Consider the following 24,130-nt stretch of genomic DNA (forward strand, 5'->3'; position numbering starts at 1 on the left):
AGGAAGTAAATGATGATGTAACACCTAGATGGACAACTAGGCAGTCATTGAAACTGGTGGCTTTTAAGACTATGCAGCCACCTGGACAAATGTGTATGAGATTACTCAAAATGAAAAAAGCAGGATACAAAATTGCACAGATATCACAATTTCAACTGTCTGACACATATGAACAGCCTGCAAAGGGCATACACATAAATGATAAAAGTAGTCTAACTCTTGGCATTTGCAGAAAATATTCACTTTTTAGTTCTTATAGAGGTGAAAGGGTCCACGGTAAATTATAATCTGTAATGTTTCCAAGTCACAGATTGGTTCAGGAGTGCATGAGGCTGCCAAGGGTGGATTTCTCAGTGCTGCATACACGGTTTCTGGGGCAGGTCCAATTCTCCAGTGGTACTGAAGAATTTTAGGATTTTCCAAAAATTTCTCAGTATATCTGCACTTAAGATGAAAGGTCAACACTAATGAGGTACTACTGAGATATAAAGGTGACCATAAGAAGCTTTTAAAAAAAGTCCTGATATTTTATAATATTTATAATAAAATGTTTTATGTCTGAAATACTTCAAAACTAAGCACTCCAAAAAATTGGGAAGAAAGTTTCTATATGGAGGTGACACGAAAATATAGCTTCTCATACTTGTACAGAAATTTCAGGTAATTCACTCCTTCTGAATCAAAGTAGTTTGATCCTTATGTCTTACATACTCTCATGCCCATTTTACAGATGAGGAAGGTAGAGTTGTTCAAGGGTTTAAATAAATTGCCCAAACTCACACAGCCAGAAAATATCTAAGCTGAAACTGAGCCTTGCTTTGACTGGGTCTCATGACAGCGCCCTTTCCACCCCATCATTTGACATTGTGGGGACCAGGGAATGTGGGTTTGGCTCCTGACCCCCTCCCTGGTCCTCCTGGAAGAGTCCAGTAGTGGCTGGAAGTTCCAGCTGGTCCTGTAGACCAGGCTGGGGAGCAGTGACAGCCTGAATGGGGTCTGGGGAAAGACCGTGTCCACATCTCCAGCCAACTGGCTTTCCTTTGTCAGGAGGGAAAATGACTTCTCAAAAACAGCAGAGGGTGGAGCTTCCACACTGTCTTGGTACCACATGGAACAAGAAATCCACATTCTGCCCTGCGTCCCACCGAGTGATTGGTTATAAGAATGACTGCCACCAAGGCGTGGGACTATGAACTGGCCTGGACCCTCCCCTGGCAGCCCTCCTCTATCCTGCACTTCCTCACATAAATGTTAAAAAGAGAAGCTTTCAGAAGGCAGTATTGCCAGACAAAATACAGGACACCCAGTTAAATGTGAATTTCAGATAGGAGATATATATATATATATATATAGTATAAATATGTCCCAAGTTTTGCATGGAACATACTTACGTTAAAAAATGATTAGCTATTTATCCAAAATTTAAATTTAACTTGCATCCTGTATTTTTCTTTGCTAAATCTGGTAACCCCATCAAGAGAGGCAGAAGGAATCTTGAAGCTGGGAGGCAGTGTGCCGCAGAGGAAAGGGCATTGCCAGGCCCAGTGGCCCTGGTCAGATGCTCTCCCGGAGCACCCTCAGGACAGTGTGGTTTTAGAATCAGAAGGGGCTCTGGGCTTTGGAACCGGACACACCTGGGTTTGAATTCAGGCTCTGCCACTTAACTAGCTCTGCGACTTTGGGCACTTGTCCCTGCTTCATTTTACTTCTCTGTCCAATAGGGATAGTAATGATCTCTATTGCATCATGCAAGCTCTTTGAGGAAAGGGTCCTTATTCATGTGCATCTCCCTAGTGATGTTTGCAGTGCCGGCGCATCGCAGGCCATTAAAAAGTGTTTACTGATGTGAGTTGCGTTTATTCTAGGACTGGGCTAAGGAGATGCTGAATTAAGAACTAGGGAAGTCTTAGAAATCACTTGGTTCGGCTTCCTCCGAATGAGTGTTGGGGACCCAGAAAGGTTAAATGAACTGCCTAAGGTCACAAAACGAATTCGGTGGAAGCAGCTTCTAGAGCAGGGGTCTTCCCAGGCGGGATCAGCTTCCTCCCCTCTGAGCCTGCTGCTTCCCCTCTGCTAGGTAGTTGCCAAGCTCCCGTTGGCACTAAGTAAGCCTTCAGGTTAAGGCTCTATCCAGAGCAAATGAACCAGAGCTTCCTCCTCCGCTGTGGGAGTTGAATAGACCCTCCATGGCTGTGTGCCTGGCTCTTTCTAAGGTGAAAAATCTTGCAGACTAAACGTCACAGAAAGCAAAATGGCTGGCTCGTCTTCCCTTGCCATATCATTGAGCACTGGGTTTAAGCTGGAAGAGAGACGAACCTCTTGGTCTGGAAAAATATTTATCTTGCAGAGCAACGGGCACATGAAGATGTTACTCAGAGAGCATCTGGGGGTCTGGGGAGGTAATGGGATTGGGTTCACGGTGTGGACATGGTGCACTTTCCCCCTCTGGGTGACAGTTATGCCCACCATGTATTTCTCTGGAAGCTCAGTTAAGCCCAAGGGTAAGCTACAAAGACCCTAGGAAGGGCCCCTTCACTGGTCACATGTGCACAGAGAGCCTGTGCCCGATGGCAACACGGGTGAATGCTGACTATTTATGAGCTGCGATAAAGACAGTCTTGCCAGGTGGAAGGAACCCTTCCATACCCAGCTCTGTGGGCGATCCCATGCTGCCTCAGCAACCAGTAACACCCAAGGCACAGTCTACCAGGCTCTGTTGATGATCTGTCCCCTCCATCCCCCTCTTTAGTCATTTCCACAGAGACTTTCACATCACCTCCTTGAGAGGAAAATCCACTGAGGCTCAAGACTTCCGCAGGAGAAGCCAAGCCCTGGGTTGTCCCACAGAACCTTTAGCACAGAGTGGGCCAAGCACTGGGCTTGGACTCAAACCTGGCAGAAGCCATTTCTGCCCTGGGGCCCCTTTTCCCATGTGAAACGAGGGGGTTGAGTGAGAAGTATTTATATATAATATCTAGTAAGTATGATATCTAACGTGAACAGTCTGTGACTCTGCTGTGTGTATATGAAACAAGATGTACAAATCAATCCACACACAGACACAAGGGAGGGAGGGCCGGAGCAGGTGCCCTGTCTAACTGGGCGGGGCTCCCTCCCCCTGGCCCTTTGGAACTTCATCACGGGATGTCCCTCCTTCCTGGGATCACGTCTCACATATTTATTTTTCCAAACCTCCTTGGTGTCGGCAGGTAAAAGTGACTCAGAGTTTCAGGGCTGTAGATAGCAGATGTTTTCCTTCAACAGGAAACCTGGAGGGGTGTTTTCTTTGACTCTGATTAAAGCTCCTTTTGCCTCAGAAGTTTTTTATAGAGACATACACACAGATGGTCTAGTTGTTCTGAAACTAAAGCCTTCACAGCAGCAACCCTCCCTGCACTGCCACGTAAGACGGAAGCTGCAAGGCAGAACCTCCCTCTCCTGTTGTTGTGTCTTGCTCTGGGTGAGAGATGTGCCCCCAGACTTCTAGGGGAAAAATCTTGCAAACTGATCATTTTTTAAAAAGAACTCTAGTGTGGAAGATCACATAGTCAATGCATTTGAAAAGACAGAAATCATTGTCTTCCGTCTTCCCAATGTTGGCCTCTTTGTAACTTTCTTGAAGAAGGTCTGGCGGGAGTTCACCTTTCTTTGCGGGGGAGGGCTGTGAAAATGGCATCGGTGTGCCCTAGTTTGATCCTGAGTGTCCATGGAACACAGACTGTGTGAAACACCTACTTTCTCAGTCTTCATTACCCAGTCTGTGACACAAACACTTGACATCTTAGAGCAGTGTGCCACAGTAGACAAGGCCACTCTGGTGCCAGAGAGACCAGGGTTCAAGTCCCAGCTCCAACACTTAGAGCTGTGTGACCTGAAGTAAGTAGTTAACGTGTGTCGATCTCAGTTCCCTCATCTGTAAAAAGGGGAGAACAATATCTCATACAGTTGGTGTGAGAACGAAATGAGATTGAGGGACTTCCCCGGTGGTCCAGTGGTAAAGAATCCATCTTCCAATGCAGGGGAGGCGGGTACCATCCCTGGTCGGGGAACTAAGATCCCACATGCCACGCGGCAACTAAGCCCACGTGCCACAACTAGAGAGAGAAAACATGCAAGCCACAAGTGGAGAGAAGCCCGAGCGCTGCAACAAAGAGCCCATGCACCCCAACAATAAAGATCCTGCGTGCCTGGACGAAGATCCTGCATGCCCCAACTAAGACCCGACGCAGCCAAAAAAAAGTAATAATAATATTAAAAAAAAAAAAAGAGAGATTGAAATATACAAGTGCCCAGAACTATGCCTGGCCATTGCAGGTGCTGGCATAGGTCTTACTGGACATGGAGAACACTGCTTTCTCTCTCGTCTGTGGTGTTGCATGGCAGGTCAGGCTGTGCCCTGTCCCCTCAGCTGGGGAATCCTCTGGTCCTTCCAAAACTCTCTCCCTTCCACACCCAGGAGGGAGAGCTGAGGCAGAGGCCGAAAGCCCCAGGGGGGAGAAGCAGACACTTTGAGGAGACGTAACACAGGAGCCATTAAAATGATCGATTAGGTGACAGCGTTGAAACACTGACAACTAAAAGATTCCACCCACGCCTGGCTCTCGTTTATCTCCCTCAGCCTAGCAGAATGCCTGACACCTACTAAACACTTCATAAACTTTAAAAAAATAAGTAAAGAGAAAGTGCTCACAAAATAATCTTCATTGAAGAAATCAGAACAAAATTAGGGGCACAGTATGATTAATTAGGTAATACTGTATCTACGTCTATGTATACGCACAGAGAAACAGCAGATAGGAGCACAAATGCAGCATAGTGGGAGAAATGCCATTTCCTTCTCCTTTTAAAATTTTGAATAATGTTTTAAAGTTACTTTAGTAATAAAAATTCTAAAAGTCAAGACATAATCTTTACTCATAAAGCAACAAAAACCCGGGCAGGCAGTGTGGTATGGTGTGGGGAGAGGAGCGCTCATGTGGATTAGGACCCACTCCTGCCACTTCCAGCAGATCTTCTTGGGCCAATTAATCTCTCTGGGCCTCAGTTTCCTCAGCTGTAAAAAGAGGGTAATAACTGAGCTCCACTCACAGGGTTATTGTCAGGCTGAAACAGGGTGGTCTGTGAAAAGGGCCTGGCCCTGATTACTCAGAGTTTCTCACCATCTTTTCTGGTGGGTTTGCTACAAGCTGGCACTAACTCTAAACTTTAGCACATCATTGCTGAGTGCTGGACCTTCAATGATAAAGGATCTAAGGCATCTGCTAGAGGCAACCAACACCCTCCCAAGGGATGCAATGGCCTAAGAATCAGTCTCAAGTCGTTCCACTTCTTGCCTAGAGCCAGCTTTTTGGAGAGAGAGAGAGAGAGAGAGAGAGAGAGAGAGAGAGAGAGAGAGAGAGAGAGATGGTCTCAAACAAATCCAGTTGGAACATGGCAGTAGGTGATGGATGGGAATAATAACTAACACAAAGTTTGCTATACTCATCCACGTTTGTGCGGTTCCACACATGGCCTTTGTGGCTGAGGGACAATTTCAGCAAAACCCAGGCGTGTGGCTGGGGAGGGGAACCACAGTGCAGAGCAGACCTTGAAGATGGGTCTTAATGAGCAGCTATAAGGCTGTATCACCACGCAGCCTCCCTTCTCCTAGGCTGGTGGGGAGGCATATAGAGAAGAGATTTAGCGGTGGGAGAATACCTAGTAACTTTCTGGTCCAGGCCCTAATTGTACCAGAAGGGGATGGTATCTAGACAGGTACAGGGACTCACCCGGCTGTCAGGGGTACTGGGACCAGGGTCCCTGCTTGCCGGGCAAGCACTTCGCGTGCTCTTCTTGTCCTCCCTCCTCCCCCTCCCACCCCCGTGAGTTCTCAGCTCTGAAGCCAGGTCTGTCTGCTGCTCCTTCATTTGACCGTATCTGTGGATGAAGCCTGAATAAGCATCACTTCTCATTAGAGGCCACAGTGCTTGTTCTTGTTTAGAAATGAGGATGTTGTGTGGCATCCAGGGAGGAAGGAGGCCATGCAGAGTCACAACAAGTTTTCTAGAGAAAGATCAACTCAGAATGCAAATAAGTATAAGCTTTTTGACACTATGAATCGAGAATCTAAAAAAGGACCATTCCCTTTGCTTCAATATTTCCTTTTCTAGGAATTTATCCTTGGGAAATCACCAGAGATGGAAAGACTGATCTGCAAAAATGGGTATCACAGCACAATTATATTTGCAAGAAGACTAGAAACAACCTAAATGTCCAAGAGTGGAGGGTTTCTTATGTGAATTGTGATACGCCAGGCAGCTATGAAAATGACCTTGTGGAATAATGGCTAGTGATCTGGGAGAAAACTCATGACATACATTACACCTAAAAAGGCAGGATACAAAACTGTATATGCAATATAAACTTAATTTTGTTTTTAATAAACGTTTCAGAGGGATAAGGCTGGAAAGAAATATCCCAAATTGTAAACAATGATTATTACTGGCTCTGTGACTAATATTTTATTTTTAATACTTCTCTGGAGTTTTTTCAATGAACATGAGAAAACGTTTTTCTCAGATGGACATGCACTGATTTTAAACCCAGAGATAAATATCACCAAGAAGAAATTCTTTTATGTTCATGATACAGAGACACAGAGCTGAGAACTGCAGACATGCACAAACACCGTGACCCAGAGTGGTGGTACCCAGAGCAAACTCTTGGCTGGGGTTTGAGCTCCTTAAATCCTAAACCTCCTGGAAGCCTGCAGGTGGCTCTCAGCCACAGCTCGGGTCAGTTTCTCTCCCTGGGTTTGCAGGATTCCTCATCTGCCTGATCCAGACATTTCAGCCCTTGGTCCTGGTGCTTTGAGTTTTAAGCCTTTTATGGGGGTAGCTGGCCTCTAAAATGCTGAAAAAACACAGCCCAGCAGGCACTCTCGCCTCAGCGTCTTTCTTCACTAATGGATCAGAGAGAGGCCATGAGGGCAATGGAAGCTGCCTAGGGACACGGGACAAGGAAGCACAGAAAGCCCGCCCAGGGGGTACCTTGGCAGGAGGTAGGGGAGCAAGAAGACCCAGCAGTGGCTGGGGGGAGAGGATGGGACTGGGAGAGTGGGATGGGCAACCAGGGAGGAGAGAGGTCCTGGCATCACAGCCATGTAGGGGAGGTGTCCTGGCAGCGGGGACCCCAGAATGAAATGGCCTGATGCTTTGTAAACAGAACCACCACACAGAGGTGCTCCCCACGCCATCCCAGCTGCCACCCTCTGGCTCCCGGCCCAGGCAGCGCGTTACCTCGTTGTTGGTGCCCACATCCAGCAGGACAGGGAGGCACTGCTGCGGGTTGACGCCTCCGCACGCCGTGTACAGGGCCAGCTTGCCCACGGGGATGCCCATGCCGTAGCAGCCCAGGTCTCCCAGGCCCAGGATGCGCTCCCCATCAGTCACCACCACAGCCTGAAAGACAAAGCAGGACGCCGTCAATCAGGGACAGCACCTCCTGTGACAAAGTGCTTGTTTGTACAGCACGTCAGGCCTGTCGACTGGACGCCCACCGCCTCTGCTGCGGGATGAAACAGCTTGTCTGGGACAAGGCCAAAGGATGCTTTCAACTGCAGGTGGCGGGCCCTTCCCCCATCCCCTCCCCTTTCTGGCAGGGCTGGAGAGAAACCCCGCCGAGGTGAGATGATGGAAAGACACCGGCCTGCATTCCGAGGTTCTGTTCCTGCAGGAACAGCTGGAGGGAACCCACACGGAGTCATTCTCCCTCAAAGAAATTAAGCAGACTCTCTCAGCTTGAGCTCTGGGGCTGGGGACAGGGAGGGAAGGCAGAATGAAAGGAGATAATAAAACAAGTGTTGATGCTGCTACTACAGCCCCAGGGTTTAGAGACCCATATATGTGCTCTCCGCCCTGTTCCGGGGTATAATAAATCCAATCTGCAAAAAGCAGAGCTCCTTGTGACGTCTGCTAGGGTCACTATTCCACGGGAAACCAGGAGGGCTCTCAAGCTGTACTGGGATTATCTTTGTGTTTTGGCAAAAAATCACAGAAGGCATAGTAGGTACTAGACATAGTACTGGTTCCAGGCTTACCTACTGTGAATTAACAGATGCTGATGGAGCTGATAGTGATGACAGAAATAATCATATGATAATGATGGCTATTCATTCCCTCATTCATTCATTTAATACATCTTTATGAAACACCTGCTTTGCAAAAGACAGTGTGCCAAATCCTGGGGGAAGGAGGTTCAGTTTGCTCATCTATAAAAACAAGAATGCGTGGACCCAGCCCTCTAAAGGACTAATGGGCAAAAGAGAGATGGAACATGTATAGTTATACTGACTCTGGGGGGAAGGTGTGAGGGCAGCTCAAGGGCAGCAGAGACTGAGAGAAGGGAGAGGTACTTCCTGTAAGGATAACCTTTCTTAGGTGAGGGGACACACGTGCCACATCTTGGACAGGTGGAGATTATCCATTAGGGGTACAGCTGGGGAGAAAAGTATTTGATGCAAAAGGAAATTAAGGTTCAGGGTAGAAGTGGGGGGAATGTAGGCTGTGTGTGTGGGTTCAGGTCCCACGAAAGGAGAGAATGGAAAGTCAGACTACAAGGCGCCCTGAATGTCAATCCAAGAAGAACCCACCAGGGTGACGGTGAAGCTGTTTACAGGTCACCTCAACTGGCTCTCCAGCACTGGTTCCCTCCATCTCTAAATGAGTGGAGTTTATGGGGCCACCCAGCCCTCCACTGGAACCAGCTTTGGGTCAGGACTTAGGACCAGCTCTGAGCTGTGGCTGTCCTGGTTGGCCCCAAGCGTGGTGCCGTGGGCACCGCAGAGGTCAGTTTACTCCACGCAGGTACAGTGGTGAGCTGGGCACTGGCGATAAAGAGATGAAGACCCACTCCTCTGGGGAGGGTTTATGGTCCAGCACCAACAGGCTCCGTGGAATCTTCTCTCTCCCAGGGTGAGAGCACACAGGGCTGTGCTGCCTTTTGGTAGAAACAGGTGTAGAGACTCGTAAGGCCACACCTCCACTGCTGGAAAGGGGGCTCTGGAGAGCGCAGCGGCCCCATGAAGGTCGTGCTGTCCCCCTTAGATTGGTCTCCTGCCTCCAGGGCGAGTGTCTCCGTCCTGCATCTCACTTGCTCCTCCCCCGCCCTGGCAGGGAGGCCCGTCTGGGATAGTTATCTGTGTTTCACAGGTGAGCAAACTGAAGCTCCTGGACCTTCATGCTCTGTACATATTTGTTAAGTATCAGCCAACCGCCAGGCACTGTGCTGGATGTTTCCACATCAGTTATCTTAGAAATATCAGATGACTTACCAGGGGCACCTTGCTTGTGTATGTGGCAAGTCGAGATTCTAATCAGGCTTCAGGTACCTGGTTCAGGGCTCTTTCTACAACCCGGCTGGGCTGGGAAAAAGCACCTGTGCTCTTGGCAAAGTCCCGTCCCACCTTGGTGCCACCCTCTCCGCAGCCTCTGACCCCCTGCTGGCAGCTTCCCCAGTGAAGCCTGTGCCTTCACGCTACACCTGAGTGCCCAAACTCTGAGCATTTCTCTATCATCTCTCCTAATCAAAGCCTCCCTATTCTGGTTCCCATTCTCTTAGATTTCTCTCTGCTGAGGGGCAGTGAGTGACACGGAGTTCAACAGAGGAAATCAGCTACGACTCCAGGGTGTTCTCCTTATAACTCTGGGGTCTTTCAAGATGGTAGCGGGGGGACTTCCCTGGCACCTTGGAGGTTAAGACTCCACGCTCCCAATGCAGGGGGCATGGGTTCGACTCCTGGCTGGGGAACTAAGATCCCGCCTGCCTCGCAGTATGGCCAAAAAAAAAGATGGTAGCGGGGCTCTGCAGGGCCACCCTCCCAGCCTGGGGATGTCCAAAGGTGCTTGACTACACGCCTGACTCCTCCGAGGGAATGTCTCACCTCCATCTGTCATCCACTCTCCATCCTGCAGTGCTAAATGGCTGGATTATTGCAACGGCTTCACAACCAGGCTCAAAGGCCTTTAGTTACTTCTAACTGTCCATAAAATAGAGTCCAAAAGGCTTATCTCTTTCATGACAGGAACCCAACATGCCTTCTGAAACTCTGCACACAATTGCCCCCTCTAGCAGAACTGGCCTCACTCCCGTCAGACACACTCTGAATTCACCAATAATCTCTAGCCTCTCAGCCTCTATATTCCTGTCACTTTCTGCTCTTTCTCCAGCAGTGCAAATCCTGCCCGTTACAACCCAATGTGATTTCTCCTGGCGCTTGCTGTATCTACCACGCACCCGGCCTGCTCAACCTTCCTGTCTGCCTGCCTGCCTTCTGCAGACATTTATTAAGTACCTACTGCTTGCCAAGCCCTGCATAGGTGCGATTTAAAAATCTGATGGTGACAGCATTTGGGGTCTTATTTAACATTTTAAAAAATGTCCATTTAATCTCACCAAATAGCCTAAAGGTTAATGGCAGGGGTTTTGGCGTCTGATAACCAGTATTCGGATCTAGGTTCCTTGATAACCCACCAATATGTAATCTTGGGTCATCAGATAACTTTTCTGAGTTTTAATTTTCCATAAAATGGGAATAATAATAATGTCTAACTCGTCAGCTTGTTGTAAAGATGAAATGAAATAATAAGTGTCTCATTTTAACCAGGCGCCTGGTGCCTTGTAAGTGATTGGCAAATGGTCACTGCTTGTATGATTATATTGATGGTTAGTATTGGGGGCAAAGATTACATAGTAGAATTTTTAATTGTTTCGTCTGGCTTTAGTTCAGCTTCACCATAGAAAGGCCATGCAACAATTATATCTGTTAAATGAGTGAATGAAAAGGAAACCAAGGGGAGACCTTGGCAGCTTTTAAGAAAGTCTGGCCATGAGAAACTCAACCGCATTCTAACCTTGACATTGTCGTTCATTCCAATGGCAAATACTGTCACCTCTAAGCAAACACTTACAGCTCACCATCTGCCAGATTGCCACTTGGATGTCCAATAGTCCTCTCCAATCCTCCAAGTCCTTTCCCAAATGAATCTGCTTTTCCCTTTCTCTCCTTCTCAACTTTCCACTTCTGCTGTCCTCCCTCACTCTGTTACCTCCTATCTCCCAGGCTCAAAACTGCCCAATCTACTTTGACTTCTTCTGTCATCAGTCAACCACAGTCAATTGGTCACCAAGTTCTGCTGATTTGACCTGCTTCCATTTTTCTCACCTGTTTCATGATCTTCATCCCTATTGCTAACCTTAGACCAGCCCATCTGCGTCTCACTTGACCACTTTAGTGGTTCCCTGATTGGTCTTTCTATTCTTGGATTCTACCTACTCCATTGCATTTTTCCAAAGCGCACCCAGATTTGTCACGTTCTTGCTTCCAAACCTCCGATGGCTCCTGATGCCTATAAAGTAAAGCTCAGACATCCTCGACTGACATTTGAGGCCTTCCGTGGTCTACGCCCGATCTGCTCTTTGAATTTCCCCTTTACCCACTCCATCCAAACTGAAACGCTGTTAATCTTTATAAAGTGTGTGTTTTCTTGACTACACGCCATTTTACACCTCAACCCCTATACCTCCTTGATCCAAACCCTACCTTCCTTGCATGTTTCAAGGAACGATTCAAGAGGCACTTCCGTCCATGAAGCTTCCCTTCTGGAAGTTATCACTCCCAACTCTGCATTCCTATAGCATTTTCCTCTCCCACAGCACCTATCCCTTTCTTCCTTGTATTATAGTTATATATATTTCCTTGTCTTTCACAGCAACTCTTTAAGGGCAAGTAAAGGGTCTTGTCCTCTTTGATTCTTCAGCGCTTAGCCTGGGGCCTGCAATGTGATATGAACTCAGTAACTGATGGACAATGTCATAGATCCAACACAGAGAGCAAAGGCTCTTCTCCATGGGACTGAATTCAGAACTGGAGTAGATGAGCAAGTTCAGAGAGAAGATGCTGCATCCTGTTTTTCGTGACGTCAGTGGAGCTAGAGCTGTGGGTCACTGGAGAAGTCGGGGTCAAAAGGCTGAGGGCAAACTTGAGCAGCACCCTGGGGTTTTAGAGCCCAGCAATAGCTACCAGTGGACTGGCTCACAGTTTCCTTGTTAGGATGGCTTTTACAACTCATAACCCCTCTGTAGTATTTCAGATGGCGAGGAGGAGATTCAGACGACTGAGGGATGGTGCGGCCCATTCTTTCTCTGCCTGCCTAGCTTCTGACTTACTGCCACCTCCCTCAGCCTGGGTGGACCCAATGGGGCTGACCCAGGACTGATCGGAGGATCACGCCTCCTTGCTTGCTCTGGCTCTGGTTTCCCTGGACTTGGAGCTCTGGGCATGGGCTGCCCATAGCACTGTGTGTGAGGCCCTCCCCTTCCTCCTGCTGTGCCTTCCTTCCCGCTTATCTTTCCCTTTCCTCCTCCTTTTTTCTCTCTCCACAACATAAATAATGCACAGTCCGTGGTCTCAAATCTTGGTTCCATCCCTCATGAGCAAAGCTGAGCTAACCTCTCAGCTTCTTTGTCTATATAATGGGGATGAGAACAACCCCTGCCTCTTGGAGGGTCACTGGGAGAAGTCAGTGAGTTAGTCTGTGTGGAGCACTTAGCAGAATGCTGGTGAGGTGTGCCTCTGGTGTGCCGCCCAGATTCCCCTTTTAGGAACGAAGGGATTATTCCCCCAGTGGTACCCTCAGCTATGAGCCTATTCTGAGACCTTCCTCAACTGAAGAGAGCCACCTTGACCAAAGTCACATCCCGTTCCCAGGGCAGCAGCCCACAACCAATGAATGATGGATGCAGGGCTACCAAGGCCCAGATCCCTTGGCCCAGCTCAGGATGACTCTGAAGGACCATCCCCGCTCATGAGCCTCCTAGCGCGCCCAGCTGGGTCTTCCAATGGCTCCCACGTAGCCCAACCTCTCTCCCTTTTCCCTGTCCTGCTTCCTTTCCTCCTAGATGTGTTGATCCCAAGAGCACTGCCTGATATGCCAATCTCCATCTCAGAGAATGTTTCCCAGGAAATCCAACTGCTGACCCCGAGTGGGGTTTAACCTATAGTGGGCGTGTGCATGACAGGCAGGCACTTAGCACTAACATCTGGTCCAAGTTTAAAGGCCCAAGTGGCTGGTGCCCAGAGGCAGGGGATGCTCCTTTGGCTCCCGTATTCGGCCACCTCCCAGCAACTCCTTCCCAAAGCTGCTGGGACTGGGATGAAGGAGAGATTTAGGACCTTGGGAAAGCTCTTGGGGAGGAGGGCTTTTCTGAGCTGACCATTCCTCCTGACTCCGGGAAATGGTCTCTGTGGGAAAGAGTCAGAAAAGCAGTTCTCACTCCCCTTTGTGATTTATGCTGGAAAGCTCTGGGTGGGCCAGGCTGGCCTGTCCTCCCTGAGCAAGAGGGGCCCCCAAAACCTCATGGTCCCCAAGACCTGAGCTTTGGCCTCACTTCCCTCACAGCCTACTCCTATTACATCTCAGTCTGCAGTTCCGCTTTCTGGCTGGGAAGCCACAGAAACTCAGCTTTTATCTTCTGAGTTGTTTCAGAAGCTTCTCTGAACTACCCCTCCCCTCCAGCCAACAACATCAAGGTCCAGAGATACCTGTGCCTTGCAAAACTCTGCCTGCCTGCCCTATTCAGAAGCTGGGGAAGCGATGGCTCAGCAGCAGGGCCCTGGGTGGCATCATCAGTTACTTGTGGACGACTGTGGGTACCACTTAACACCAGCTTGCTCATCTGAGAAAAGTCACGCCCCTACCCTACCGCTTCTCCAAGACCCACCTGGGGGGTTTCAGAAGCACTCCTTACCCCACTCTGGTCACAGTGTGAAAATCAAGTGAAATACTGAAGGGGAGTCTCCATTAGCACCAGAGTACCATGAAAGGGTTAATGAGCAGAGATTCCCTACGTAGGGAAGGAGTTCTTCATCTCCTCTTTTAAAGGTAACTGGAGAAAACACACCAATAAACAAGAAAAACTGTGGCTTAGAACATGCTGAACCTTTGAAAGGGCAGCCCTGGAGTGAGAGAGAAGGACCGTCCTGAAAAAGGCCGGTGATGGGGCAGGGTAGAGACTAGGGGCAACGTGATCAGTCCTATTTGACTTGTACACATGCCAAACTATGCGCCCCGTATTCAGAGCTCCCAGTTTTTCTAGAGAAGTCAGAAATCCAGGGTTTAAAAAAATTTGTTTTTTCAAATGAAGTCTCTTAATTTTAAAATGTTGTCCACGAATTCAAATTTTTCAAAAGTCACTTTATTTTTTTATTCAACAAACTTTTATTTATTATCTTTTGTATATCAGTCGCTATGCTAAATAGGTTCTGTTGATCCAAAGATGAATAAAAGAACGTACTTCCCCTCTAAGACAATTTAAGAAAACACCCCCCACAAACACCCAGGGAATTTAACAAAAAATCCTTCTACCAATTATATGACTCTCAATGTTTTTAAAAATTGTATTTGCAGATAAGATGATCAAATTTTAAATGGGACAGCTGCTCTCACTTGAGCTACAGCATATAAAATTAATATAATAACATGAAAAAGTAATACTAAAATCATTAAGGTGAGTTTTTTCAAAGAATTCCTTTTCAGCTGCTAAAATTTGTTTCATTTTTTAAAAATGGACTTTATTGCTAATAAGACCAGCCAAGGTGCCACAAGGAATCTAAACAGGACGCCAGTAAACACTGTTCACAACACAGATTCAGAATTAAAAACTCTTGGCCTTTTTTGGGTCCAGGTCTCCTTAGACAGTTTTCCCTCCAGCTTTGCTTTGACCCCAGCCACTGTGAGAAGAGGATATAAAACACGGTGGGTTCCAGAATGTTCTGTGCCTGGAAGATCTCCATTCAGAATTTTTGGCCAAATGTCCCATTAATTCCCCTTTGACTAAGGCACTTTGGGGTCAGATGAACTTGGGGTCTATGAAGATTATAGAAAAGGGACTGGGTCTAGAGTTCACACCGAGGCTACATGTTTCTGAAATTTGGGGTGAAGCCAGACTCTGCTGTAGGGATTTAGGAGGGAGTTAGCTCAGGGAAGCCTTTCCCTAATGAAAGAATTTGCTTTTCAAAAGTCACTTTAAATCAAACATCTCTAGGGACCAAATTGACTGGCTGCCCTTTTGTGGTCTGTGGTTCTCTGGTAAGGGGACCCCGTCCTCGGCCACCCTTGGGCGTCTGCAGCCTCTTCCCTGCACTGCTGTGTGTGCTACAGCCGCCTTGTCCACCTCCAGCAATGACAGTGTCCATTCACGTGCCCTTCAGTGTTGTACAGACTTTATCATAGTTAATCCTCACAATTTCCTGTTGTGAGATCAGAGAGGTTATCCGCACACACAGCAGGTAAATGGAAGATTCAAGACCAGAACTCAGGTCTGCCTGGTTGCAAAGCCAGAGCTGACTCTTCTACATAGTTTCTGAGACTGACCTCTGGCCTCCTCCAAAGTGAAACAGGAGTATAGGGTGGAGGGGGAGAGGTGGCCCCAGGCATTCACCCGTCCACTCTGGGGTACTGCAGGGTGAGTGGCCAACAAGTCACCCTGTTTGCTCCTCATCCTCAGGCTCCTGTCTTCAGCAGCACAGACAGTCTACTGTAATTGTTTCCAGGTCGGTCTCTCTAACTAGCCTGCAAGCTCCTTGAGGTTGGGCCTGTGCACCTTCTTTATCCCTGAGCCCCCCAGAGAACTCCTATAGAACAGATGTTACTAAATGGCTGTTGAATGCAACTGAATTAGATGCACTGGCCCAGATATCTACTCATGAAACTTATGCTTTTCCTGGAGGCTCTGGCTACTTCTCCTTGTTTGAGGCCTGCCGAGTTCCACCTCTCCCAGGGTGACCCCAAAGCCCTCATTTCTCTTTCTCTAAAATCACAACAGGTGCATCTCCATCTCTCTGGAGACACTTAGAACTTAGAAGCTTCTCAGAATATGTTGGCTGAAGCCCACGGATACTTCGCAGCCAAGGTTCTATTTTGAATTCGTATCTTGATTTCCCAGTCAGAGTGAAGCAATGTGGGGTCGGGGTCTACACTCCTCAAAGCAGAGTCCTGGGTGCAGTTTTGTAAAGTTACGCCCTGACAAGAGGAGTGATGGGGACCTGAAATCCAGCCCAATGCTCCAGGTGCCAGCCTGGAGGAAGCAGTGCTTTTCTCTTACTGGTTAAAAGGGGGTGTCTTTTCATCTTATTTTTTAATTCCTCATAGCTTGCACGGAGGCACCATAGATGTTAGTGCAGACCCCATCTCCCTGCTCCTGGCACAGGGCCTGATAACCTGGAAGATGTTCATTGTGTCCACCTACTGGGTTCATTCAACTCAGCAAGCATCTACTGAGTGCCTACTGCGGACAAGTTTCACCACGGCTGAACCATCCAGGAAGGAGGAAAGATTAGTCTGTAGGACCTCAGAGCATGGGAAGGCTGGAGTTAACTTCCCATCGAGTGAGCTGGTTTCCTGTAATGTGCTCAAGATTTTATTATAGATTCATCCTAGACACACCTTGGAAACTTGCTTCTTCTGGGACTGGGACCAAAACTTGCAGGGCCAAGGCTTGCATGTAACCAGAGTCTAAGCAGATAGGCAGGAAGAAGAGCACAGGGCACATCACACCCAGACAGAGATGTACGAATTGAGCTCTTCACTGAGGCCAGGACTGGAGTCCAAGGGCCTCAGCTGTGGCTCAGGCCTGGCTGCCGAGAGCCAAGGTCTTGCCCTACTGGCTCTGGTTCTGAATGTCGCCACACCCCCGAGAGGGACAGAAGCGGGTGGGACACAAGGAGAGGTTGGTAGAGAGAAGTTGTACTCAATGCCTGGTGGATAGAGGTGGCCCAGGGAACTGGCAGGGACGGAGAGAGGGAGGGCCTGAGAGCAAACAATCTCAGCCTTCCAGCATTGCCCCGAGAGGTACATAGACTGGGCTTGGTCAGGTCCAACCACTCCCCCGCTCGAGTGCCAGAAATGCCCTCACCAAGCAGCCAGAAGATGTTCTGTAATTTTGCTTCACCCGTTTGTTTGCAGAAGTGACAATGATCTTAGAATCCGGAGTCCCTGAAACTCTTCCATAGAAGTCCCCATGACAGGAGGAGATCTGGGGACACAGCCAGAGGCTAACACGTTTCTACAAAGCTTCACCAATTTTGCATTCTATATTATATCCTGTTTGTTACATATAAAAAAGTTTCCTTAAATGTTTCAAGCAAAATTGATGCTCCAGGAAACAGTGCCAGGTTCATTTCTGCCACTCTGCATATGCGTCCCTTCCCCCCCGCCCAACACATACACTGCAGTGTACGGCCAGGTGTGAAGACATCGCTCATCATAAACCTTTTCTCTTGGTGCAGAATGTCCCTGCCCTCTATCTTAGTCCCTCCAACGCCAGACCGTCCAAACTCTACCTCTCAACTCAAGGCCTTGCTCCAATGTCACCTCTTCCACTAAGTCTTCCCAGATCCCCTTCAGGCTAAAAGTAATCTTGGCCTCCTTGAACACCCCCAGCTCTTCAGTGTGCCTTGTTTATCTCTGATCAGTTTCCACCTGTTAATCTTTTGTGTCTCTGTCTTATTTTCCTCATGAAAAGTCAGCCACTTGAGAAGAGGGTCTATGTTGGATTTTTCCCTGAATCCACCATGGAAACTGGCAGTGTGTGTATTCAGCAGGTACTCAATACATGCACTACTACTACTACTACTAGACATTTTCACACGGATGCCTGGTTAATACAAGTCTTTACTCTGTGGTGCATTTGTGCTCGGCTGTAACTGGTCTATGGTCTGGGCCTGGGGAAGGGATGCAGTGTCTTGCCTTCAGTGTTGTAATGGCCCATTTCATAGCTGAGAATGACTCTAGTCCAGGCTGAAAGGAGCAACAATAGAGCAATATCAAAGAAAACAGGGCCATACCTTAATATTATCTTCTGGCCAAGAGTTCAGCATTGTTGCAAGATGGCCCTTGTCATGAATGGTGATAAACAGCCCACTGGGAAAAGAAAAACACATACACACAGAGAAACCAGTCAGACTAGGAACAGAGCAAAGACTACAAGTACTGTGTATCATTGCATCAGTTAATTTTAGCCATAGACCTGGGCAAAAGGGATCCCTGCCCAAAGCCCCAGCAATGTTAGAGAGCCCTGCTCTGGTTTTCCTCCAACTCTTCCCCTCCAGAGGGCAAGGAGGTCCATGGGGCCGAGGGATGTACCCACCCGGAGCCTGTGTTCACAGAGCCTGTACCTTCCTTCCCCTCTCTAGATTAGGCACACAGGACCCCAGAATTCTCTGACTGAGTGGTCTGAAGGCTGCTTTAAGGGACTCTGTGAGCCTTTTCTCTGGGTCCCTCCTTCCAAGTACAGACTACACTGCAGTGGGTGGATCCCTAAGCCTGGCGCTATGACTGGTACTTGGATGTGTGGGTTGTGATGTCCAGACACTCATACACATGGCCTCTTGCAGTGGGGGATGGAGCTGGGGATAGGAAGAGAGGGGCGCTGCCAGCCTTGAGCCAGTTTTAGAGTCTGAGAATTCTAAATTCAAACTTGGCCTTCCAGACCATCATGAAGGTATATTTGTAAGGGTAGGAGGATGAGACATATCTTACTCAACAGTTTATTAGCAGTTAACAGTTATTAACAGTTACTGAATTTTGTGACCCATTACTTAAGTCATGCCCTCGTCAATACTGTAAACACCCATGGCCCCGCTCTTTGGTCTCACCAGGTTTGTAAAACTCTCAGCCCTTGAGGAAACCCACTTTCTGCTCCCTGTGCATCTCCACCCAGGCAGCCGAAGGCAGATGGAAACAATCCTACTACAGGGCAGACTGATCAGTGCCCCCATCCACTCATCCCTGTCAGCCCACACAGACTCTCAGTACTGACCAGCCTCTGTGCCTACAGAGTTTCTCTGGTCAAAATTCACTCTTTGCAAAGACTGTTTCAAAATCCTCTGTTCTCAAACCTCCAACTGCCTCACCCTTCCCCCCCGCACTGCCCTAGTGACCTTGTCTCTGATGTCACAGGAAGCATCTCTGTCAGTTTCCCACCAATGAATCTACAAACTTCTGCATCTACAGCCAACCTCCTCATTCCTCTTGTTCCAGTGAAAATTACAGAGCCTCACACCGTTGATGATCCCTCCTCCCGCTCTCTGTCTTTCTCAATCTCTCACTCTACTAGATTTTCCATTAGCTCTAAAATATGCCCAAGTCCATCATCTTAAAAGCTTCCGGCTTCTGGTAGTGACAGAGTCACTTGGACAGAATAACATTTCTGCAGATAACAATGATGAGATGGTTAACTGTTAAACAATTTATTGTTATTGTTACGTTACAAAATTATTTTAAATTAAGGCAATGGAAGTTGGCCAAAAACAGGCAGACACCGGACGGGAATCTACCTTCGAAAGGAGGAATTAGATCCTTTGAGATCTGCAAATTTGCAGCTTTTTCCTGAGAGCGGTCTAATCTGCAAGCAACTTGGGGCCGCAGAAAGCCAAAGTCTTACTAGCTTGAGGTGTCAGAGAAGTGAGCTGGAGCTGGAAGAGCAGTCAGGAAGTGAAGGGGAAAATTCTGGAAGGGAAGGAGATGCAGAGAGGATGAACTTCCAAGTCTGTGTGTAAAACCTGCCCAAATCACTGGCTGACCACTCAGGTATGCATACCCAAGGGCCTGGCAAAAAAAGAAAAAAGAAAAAAAAAGCTGCAGCTGAACGCTGAAAGAACCCAGCAGAGATTTCCATTGCTGCAGACCCGTAGGGACAGAGTTTGGAATTTGAGTCTGGCCAAGTTAAGTCCTTCCTAGAACAAAACTTACTCTTCTGAGGAACAAAATAATCTAGAATTCACAGAATGTAGGGTACAGAGAGGTCCATTATAATAGTCTGCTTACTTTATACATGTCAGACATTTTCCATGATAAAAAGTGTAAACAAAACAAGAAAAATACCACCAAAGCCCAAACTACTCTTGACTTTCACGCTCCTTGTCGAGACTGTTCTCTCTCTCTCCTTCCTTCCATAGCCAAATATCTTGAGAGTATTGTCTACACTGGCCACCTCCATTTTTTCATCTTCCCCGAAACATGTCTTTCTTAATATCGTGCTGCCAACACTGCTCTTGCCAAGGCCACCGATGACGTCCACGTCCCTAAATGGCAGCAGCTTTCTAGTCCCCATGTCCTTTGGCTTCTCAGCAGCATCTGACACTTTAAACCACTCCCCACCCAACCTCTGGCTTCTGCGACTCCACTCTCTTTTTTTTTGTTTGTTTTCTTTGGGTTTTTTTTGCGGTACGCGGGCCTCTCATCGCTGTGGCCTCTCCCCCTGTGGAGCACAGGCTCCAGATGCGCAGGCCCAGCGGCCATGCCCCACAGGCCCAGCCGCTCCACGGCATATGGGATCTTCCCAGACCGGGGCACGAACCCGTGTCCCCTGCATCAGCAGGCGGACCCTCAACCACTGCGCCACCAGGGAAGCCCAGGCGACTCCACTCTCTGTGAGTCTTCTTCTGCCTCTCAGGCCGTTTCTTCTTAGTCCCTTATGCTGGCTCATCCCCCTATCAGGTGGTACAGTTCCTCAAAAACTTGCACTACCCCGTTCTCCTCCTTACTCTTATTCTTTCTCTATATAATCTCATCGGTGCCCAAGGCTTTTGGCCAATGACTCTCAAATATCTGTAGACCCGAGATTCTCACCTGGGGCACTGTTGACATTTTGGGTTGGATAACCCTTTGCTGCAAGGGGGTGGGGATGTCCTGGGTGCTGCAGAATGTTTGGCAGCATCCTGGTCCCTACCCACTAGATGCCGGTTGCACCCCACGCCCTGTTGTGACAACCAAAAGTCTCCAGACGTTGGTAAATGTCTCCTGGGGAGCAAATGTGACCCTGGCTTTAGAGCCATGGTTCTAGATCCTTATATTTAACTGCTTGCTTGACATCTCCACTTGTGTGTCTCAAAGGCACCTCAAACTTAACCTGTCCAGAACCAAATTTACGATCTAAACTTGCATCACTATGACTCAAAGACAAGACAAAACGAAAATCCAAGACAGACCTGATTCTTTTCTCTTGCTCCCTTTCTCAGTGACTATTACCCCCATACATCTAGTTTAACAACCTCAGACCCCTGGAAGCATCCTTGACACCGTCCTCTCCCCTTTTATACAACCCCTTGCCAAGTCCTTCCTTTCTCCTCTGTAATTAGCTCCTGGTTCATACACTTTATTTCATCCAAGACACCACCTACCTCATCCAGGCTCCCAATAGCTCTTCCTTAAAGCACCAAAATAACTTTGTAACATCCTCTCTTGTCTCTATCTAATCTATTTTCTACACAGTAGAAAGAGTGATGTTCTTGAAATCAAAGCCTTACCGAGTGATTTTTTTGGCCGTGGCTTGTGGGATCTTAGTTCCCTGACCAGGGATTGAACCCACGCTACAGCAGTGAAAGTGCTGAGTCGCAACCACTGGACCACCAGGGAACTCCAAAACCTTACTGTGTTATCCCTTGTGATAAATATCCTTCATGTCTTTCCATGGTTCTTGGAATGAAGACCCAAGTCCTTAGCATGGTCTACCGGCAAAGCCCAGTGTGGCCTGGCATTTGTCAACCTCTTCATCCTTATTTCATTCTCCAGTCATTGGCTGCACTGGCCTTCCTCTTTCCATTCCTCCATGTGCCATGATTTTCTTACTCTAGGGCAAGTTCACATATAGTTCCCTCTGCCTGGTACCCCCTGCCTCTCTTCACTCTATGTTTAGTTAATTTCTACTTATTCTTCTGAGGACTTCCAAGTCAAAGCTGGGGCTCCTTGTTATATATTCTCAAAGTACCCCATACCTACATACACAAAGCTATTCCAGTTATTTGTGTGGCTATTTGGTTAATATCTTTCCCCCATTAGTCTGTAAGCTTCATCAGGGCAAGGTGAGCATTTATTCTGTTGTTGTTGACCACTGTATGCCCAGACACAGTCCATAATGCATGCTCATACCTAAGTTCTGAATAAGTGGAGAAGTGAGTAAGTGAACTATGAGGATGGCTGAAGGTTGAGGGATGAAGATGAAAGGTGCTGAATAAAGTTGGAGTGAAGGACACTTTAATGTGTGTTATGCCGTATCATGCTCAAGGGATCAGTGTGCTGAGCTGGGTGGTGCTGGGCTGTGCCTGTGGCTTAGCGTGGGGAAATGCACGTAGGAAGGCAGTGGACAGGCCAGTGAGGAGGAAAACCCCAGAGCCTAAGACTTGGGAGTTGCAGGGCTCTTTCCAGCATGTTGGTTGGGGGCGATGTGGGTCTTTGAATTAACTTATTCATTAGGTTTGAGAAAAAGTTCCAGGGGTTTGTTGTGCCATTCTGAAATGATCATGGGGCACTCAGTTGTATCGATCAAGACAAAACCAAGTATCGGATTGGCTTTGGGGAACTTGTCGCTAAGGATCATCTCCAGGCAGTTTGAGTTTGGAAAAATCACACTGTGTTGATAATAATGAACTCCAAGGACTGAAGTTCAGGATGCTTCAAGCCATCCTGAAGTTTAAATGGTGGTACCTGTTGTCTTGGTGTCGGTAGAAGGGTAAGTGGGCCCAGGTGAGCCTATACATCTGGACACTTTCAAGGAACCACCCCCTGTACCTCCAAACCAGCTGCTGCTCTGAGCTGTGGCCTGAGGAGGTCTTGTTAGGGCTGTGACTCTTCACCAGCTTCTATTTTTCCACAGCTGCAGCTCTCATATTCATAAGCAGCTTCCCCCCAGGTCATCCAGAGCTAGTCACATGGAACAACAATGCTAACAAAGAGGCCAGTTCTTTCCAGATGGAAAAACCAGGTCTCAGCCCAAGGCTCACTGATGACTCATCTTGTGACCTTGGGGAAGTCATTTACCCACATTAATTAATCCCAATGACGCACTCCTGGCCTTTAGTAGCTCTTGACCCTGACCTGTTTTGGAAATGTACCTCTGCCAAACAACTCCTGTTCTCAACTTTGCCTTTACCAGATAGAGGCTTAGTAATGATATTCAGCAAAAAGCTCACATGTTAAGGGGTAAGACACAGGCACCATTTTAGACCTTAGTAAAGCTCTGATGCAGTTAATTCTAAACACAGGAAAAGTGTGATTGTGGACATAATCTGGTACATTAAAATAGGCTCTCTTTGTTGAAGATAAGAAGAGGGCAGAGCGACACTTCAAAGGAATATTTTTACAGTTAAATTTGAGCTATTAAAATTTCAAAAGACTCCTTTCTTTTTTGCATATATAATTTTATTCTAGGAAGAGATCACACTACAAAAATAAAACCTTCTGAAATGTATTAACAGCTTTTAATCACTTCTCAAAGTGCACTTCCATCTATCACATAACTTGCAGCTACAAATCATCCCAATCCTGGATGAGGATTCTGAGATATCTAGTCCAAAGACCTCACTTTATAAACGAGGGCACTGAAGTCCAGAGAGGTGAAGTGACTTGTTTGAGGTCACACAGCTCATAAGCACCAGAACCTGCTTGAACCAAGGTCCTGAGTCCAGGGCTCTCTCTACTGACCCAGATTGCCTGTTCTCTCCATGGATCTAGTTCCCAACAGACAGCTAGGGATATGGACTGAAATGTACCAGAGATGCACACTGGGGCCACTAATGAAATATTTTTCTCTGATGCATGTTGGTGAGGAAGTAAAATGTGCAGAGTGAGGGATTATGATGATAAACAAATGGACTGCAGGTTCTAGTACGATTCTAGGGGTTTGCTTGCCAAATTTCCTGGTGGAACTGTATCTAGACCAGCTCAAGAAGAAGATACTTCCAGGGAAGAAAACTTCTTAGATGTCCTCAGCAATCTACTTTCAGGTTAAACCACTTTCACTCGAAGAGTGGGGCACTATTTTCTCCAGCAATACATGGTGATGGGGTTGGTTCTTACCTCTGCTGCCATGGTTGGTTCTTATCTCACTTTCTCATTTCTCAAGTGAGAAATGCAGACACTCATTCCTCTGCATTCCTTCTTAGCGGCTTCAGGAAGAATATCTAGGTGCCATAGGAGGCACAGCTACCCACACCTGCTTAGTCTCACCAGAGACCTCAGGCCCACAGGAGTCCCTGAGGCTGGCGTGGGGATTTTCAGGGACTACTTCCAATAAAACAGATCACTGAAAGTGACTC

At 47.6% G+C, this 24,130-nt stretch overlaps 2 protein-coding genes across 2 annotated transcripts in view; one reads left to right on the top strand and one right to left on the bottom strand.

Annotated features, from left to right (window-relative positions):
• LOC132526214 (protein tyrosine phosphatase type IVA 1-like) overlaps positions 1 to 24,130 on the top strand; it is an 82,039-nt gene that overhangs the window by 55,407 nt on the left and 2,502 nt on the right. The gene's annotated exons all lie outside the window — the stretch shown is intronic.
• Positions 1 to 24,130, bottom strand: part of ME3 (malic enzyme 3) — a 200,500-nt gene that overhangs the window by 47,609 nt on the left and 128,761 nt on the right. Inside the window, exons 5-6 of the mRNA XM_060160176.1 lie at positions 17,882 to 17,957; positions 7,278 to 7,439 (exon numbers count right to left, since the gene is read on the bottom strand). Coding sequence (XP_060016159.1) covers positions 7,278 to 7,439; positions 17,882 to 17,957 — 238 coding nt within the window. The remainder of the gene's footprint in view (positions 1 to 7,277; positions 7,440 to 17,881; positions 17,958 to 24,130) is intronic.

Source organism: Lagenorhynchus albirostris, chromosome 9, assembly GCF_949774975.1.
Source record: "Lagenorhynchus albirostris chromosome 9, mLagAlb1.1, whole genome shotgun sequence".
Taxonomy (NCBI): Eukaryota; Metazoa; Chordata; class Mammalia; order Artiodactyla; family Delphinidae; genus Lagenorhynchus; species Lagenorhynchus albirostris.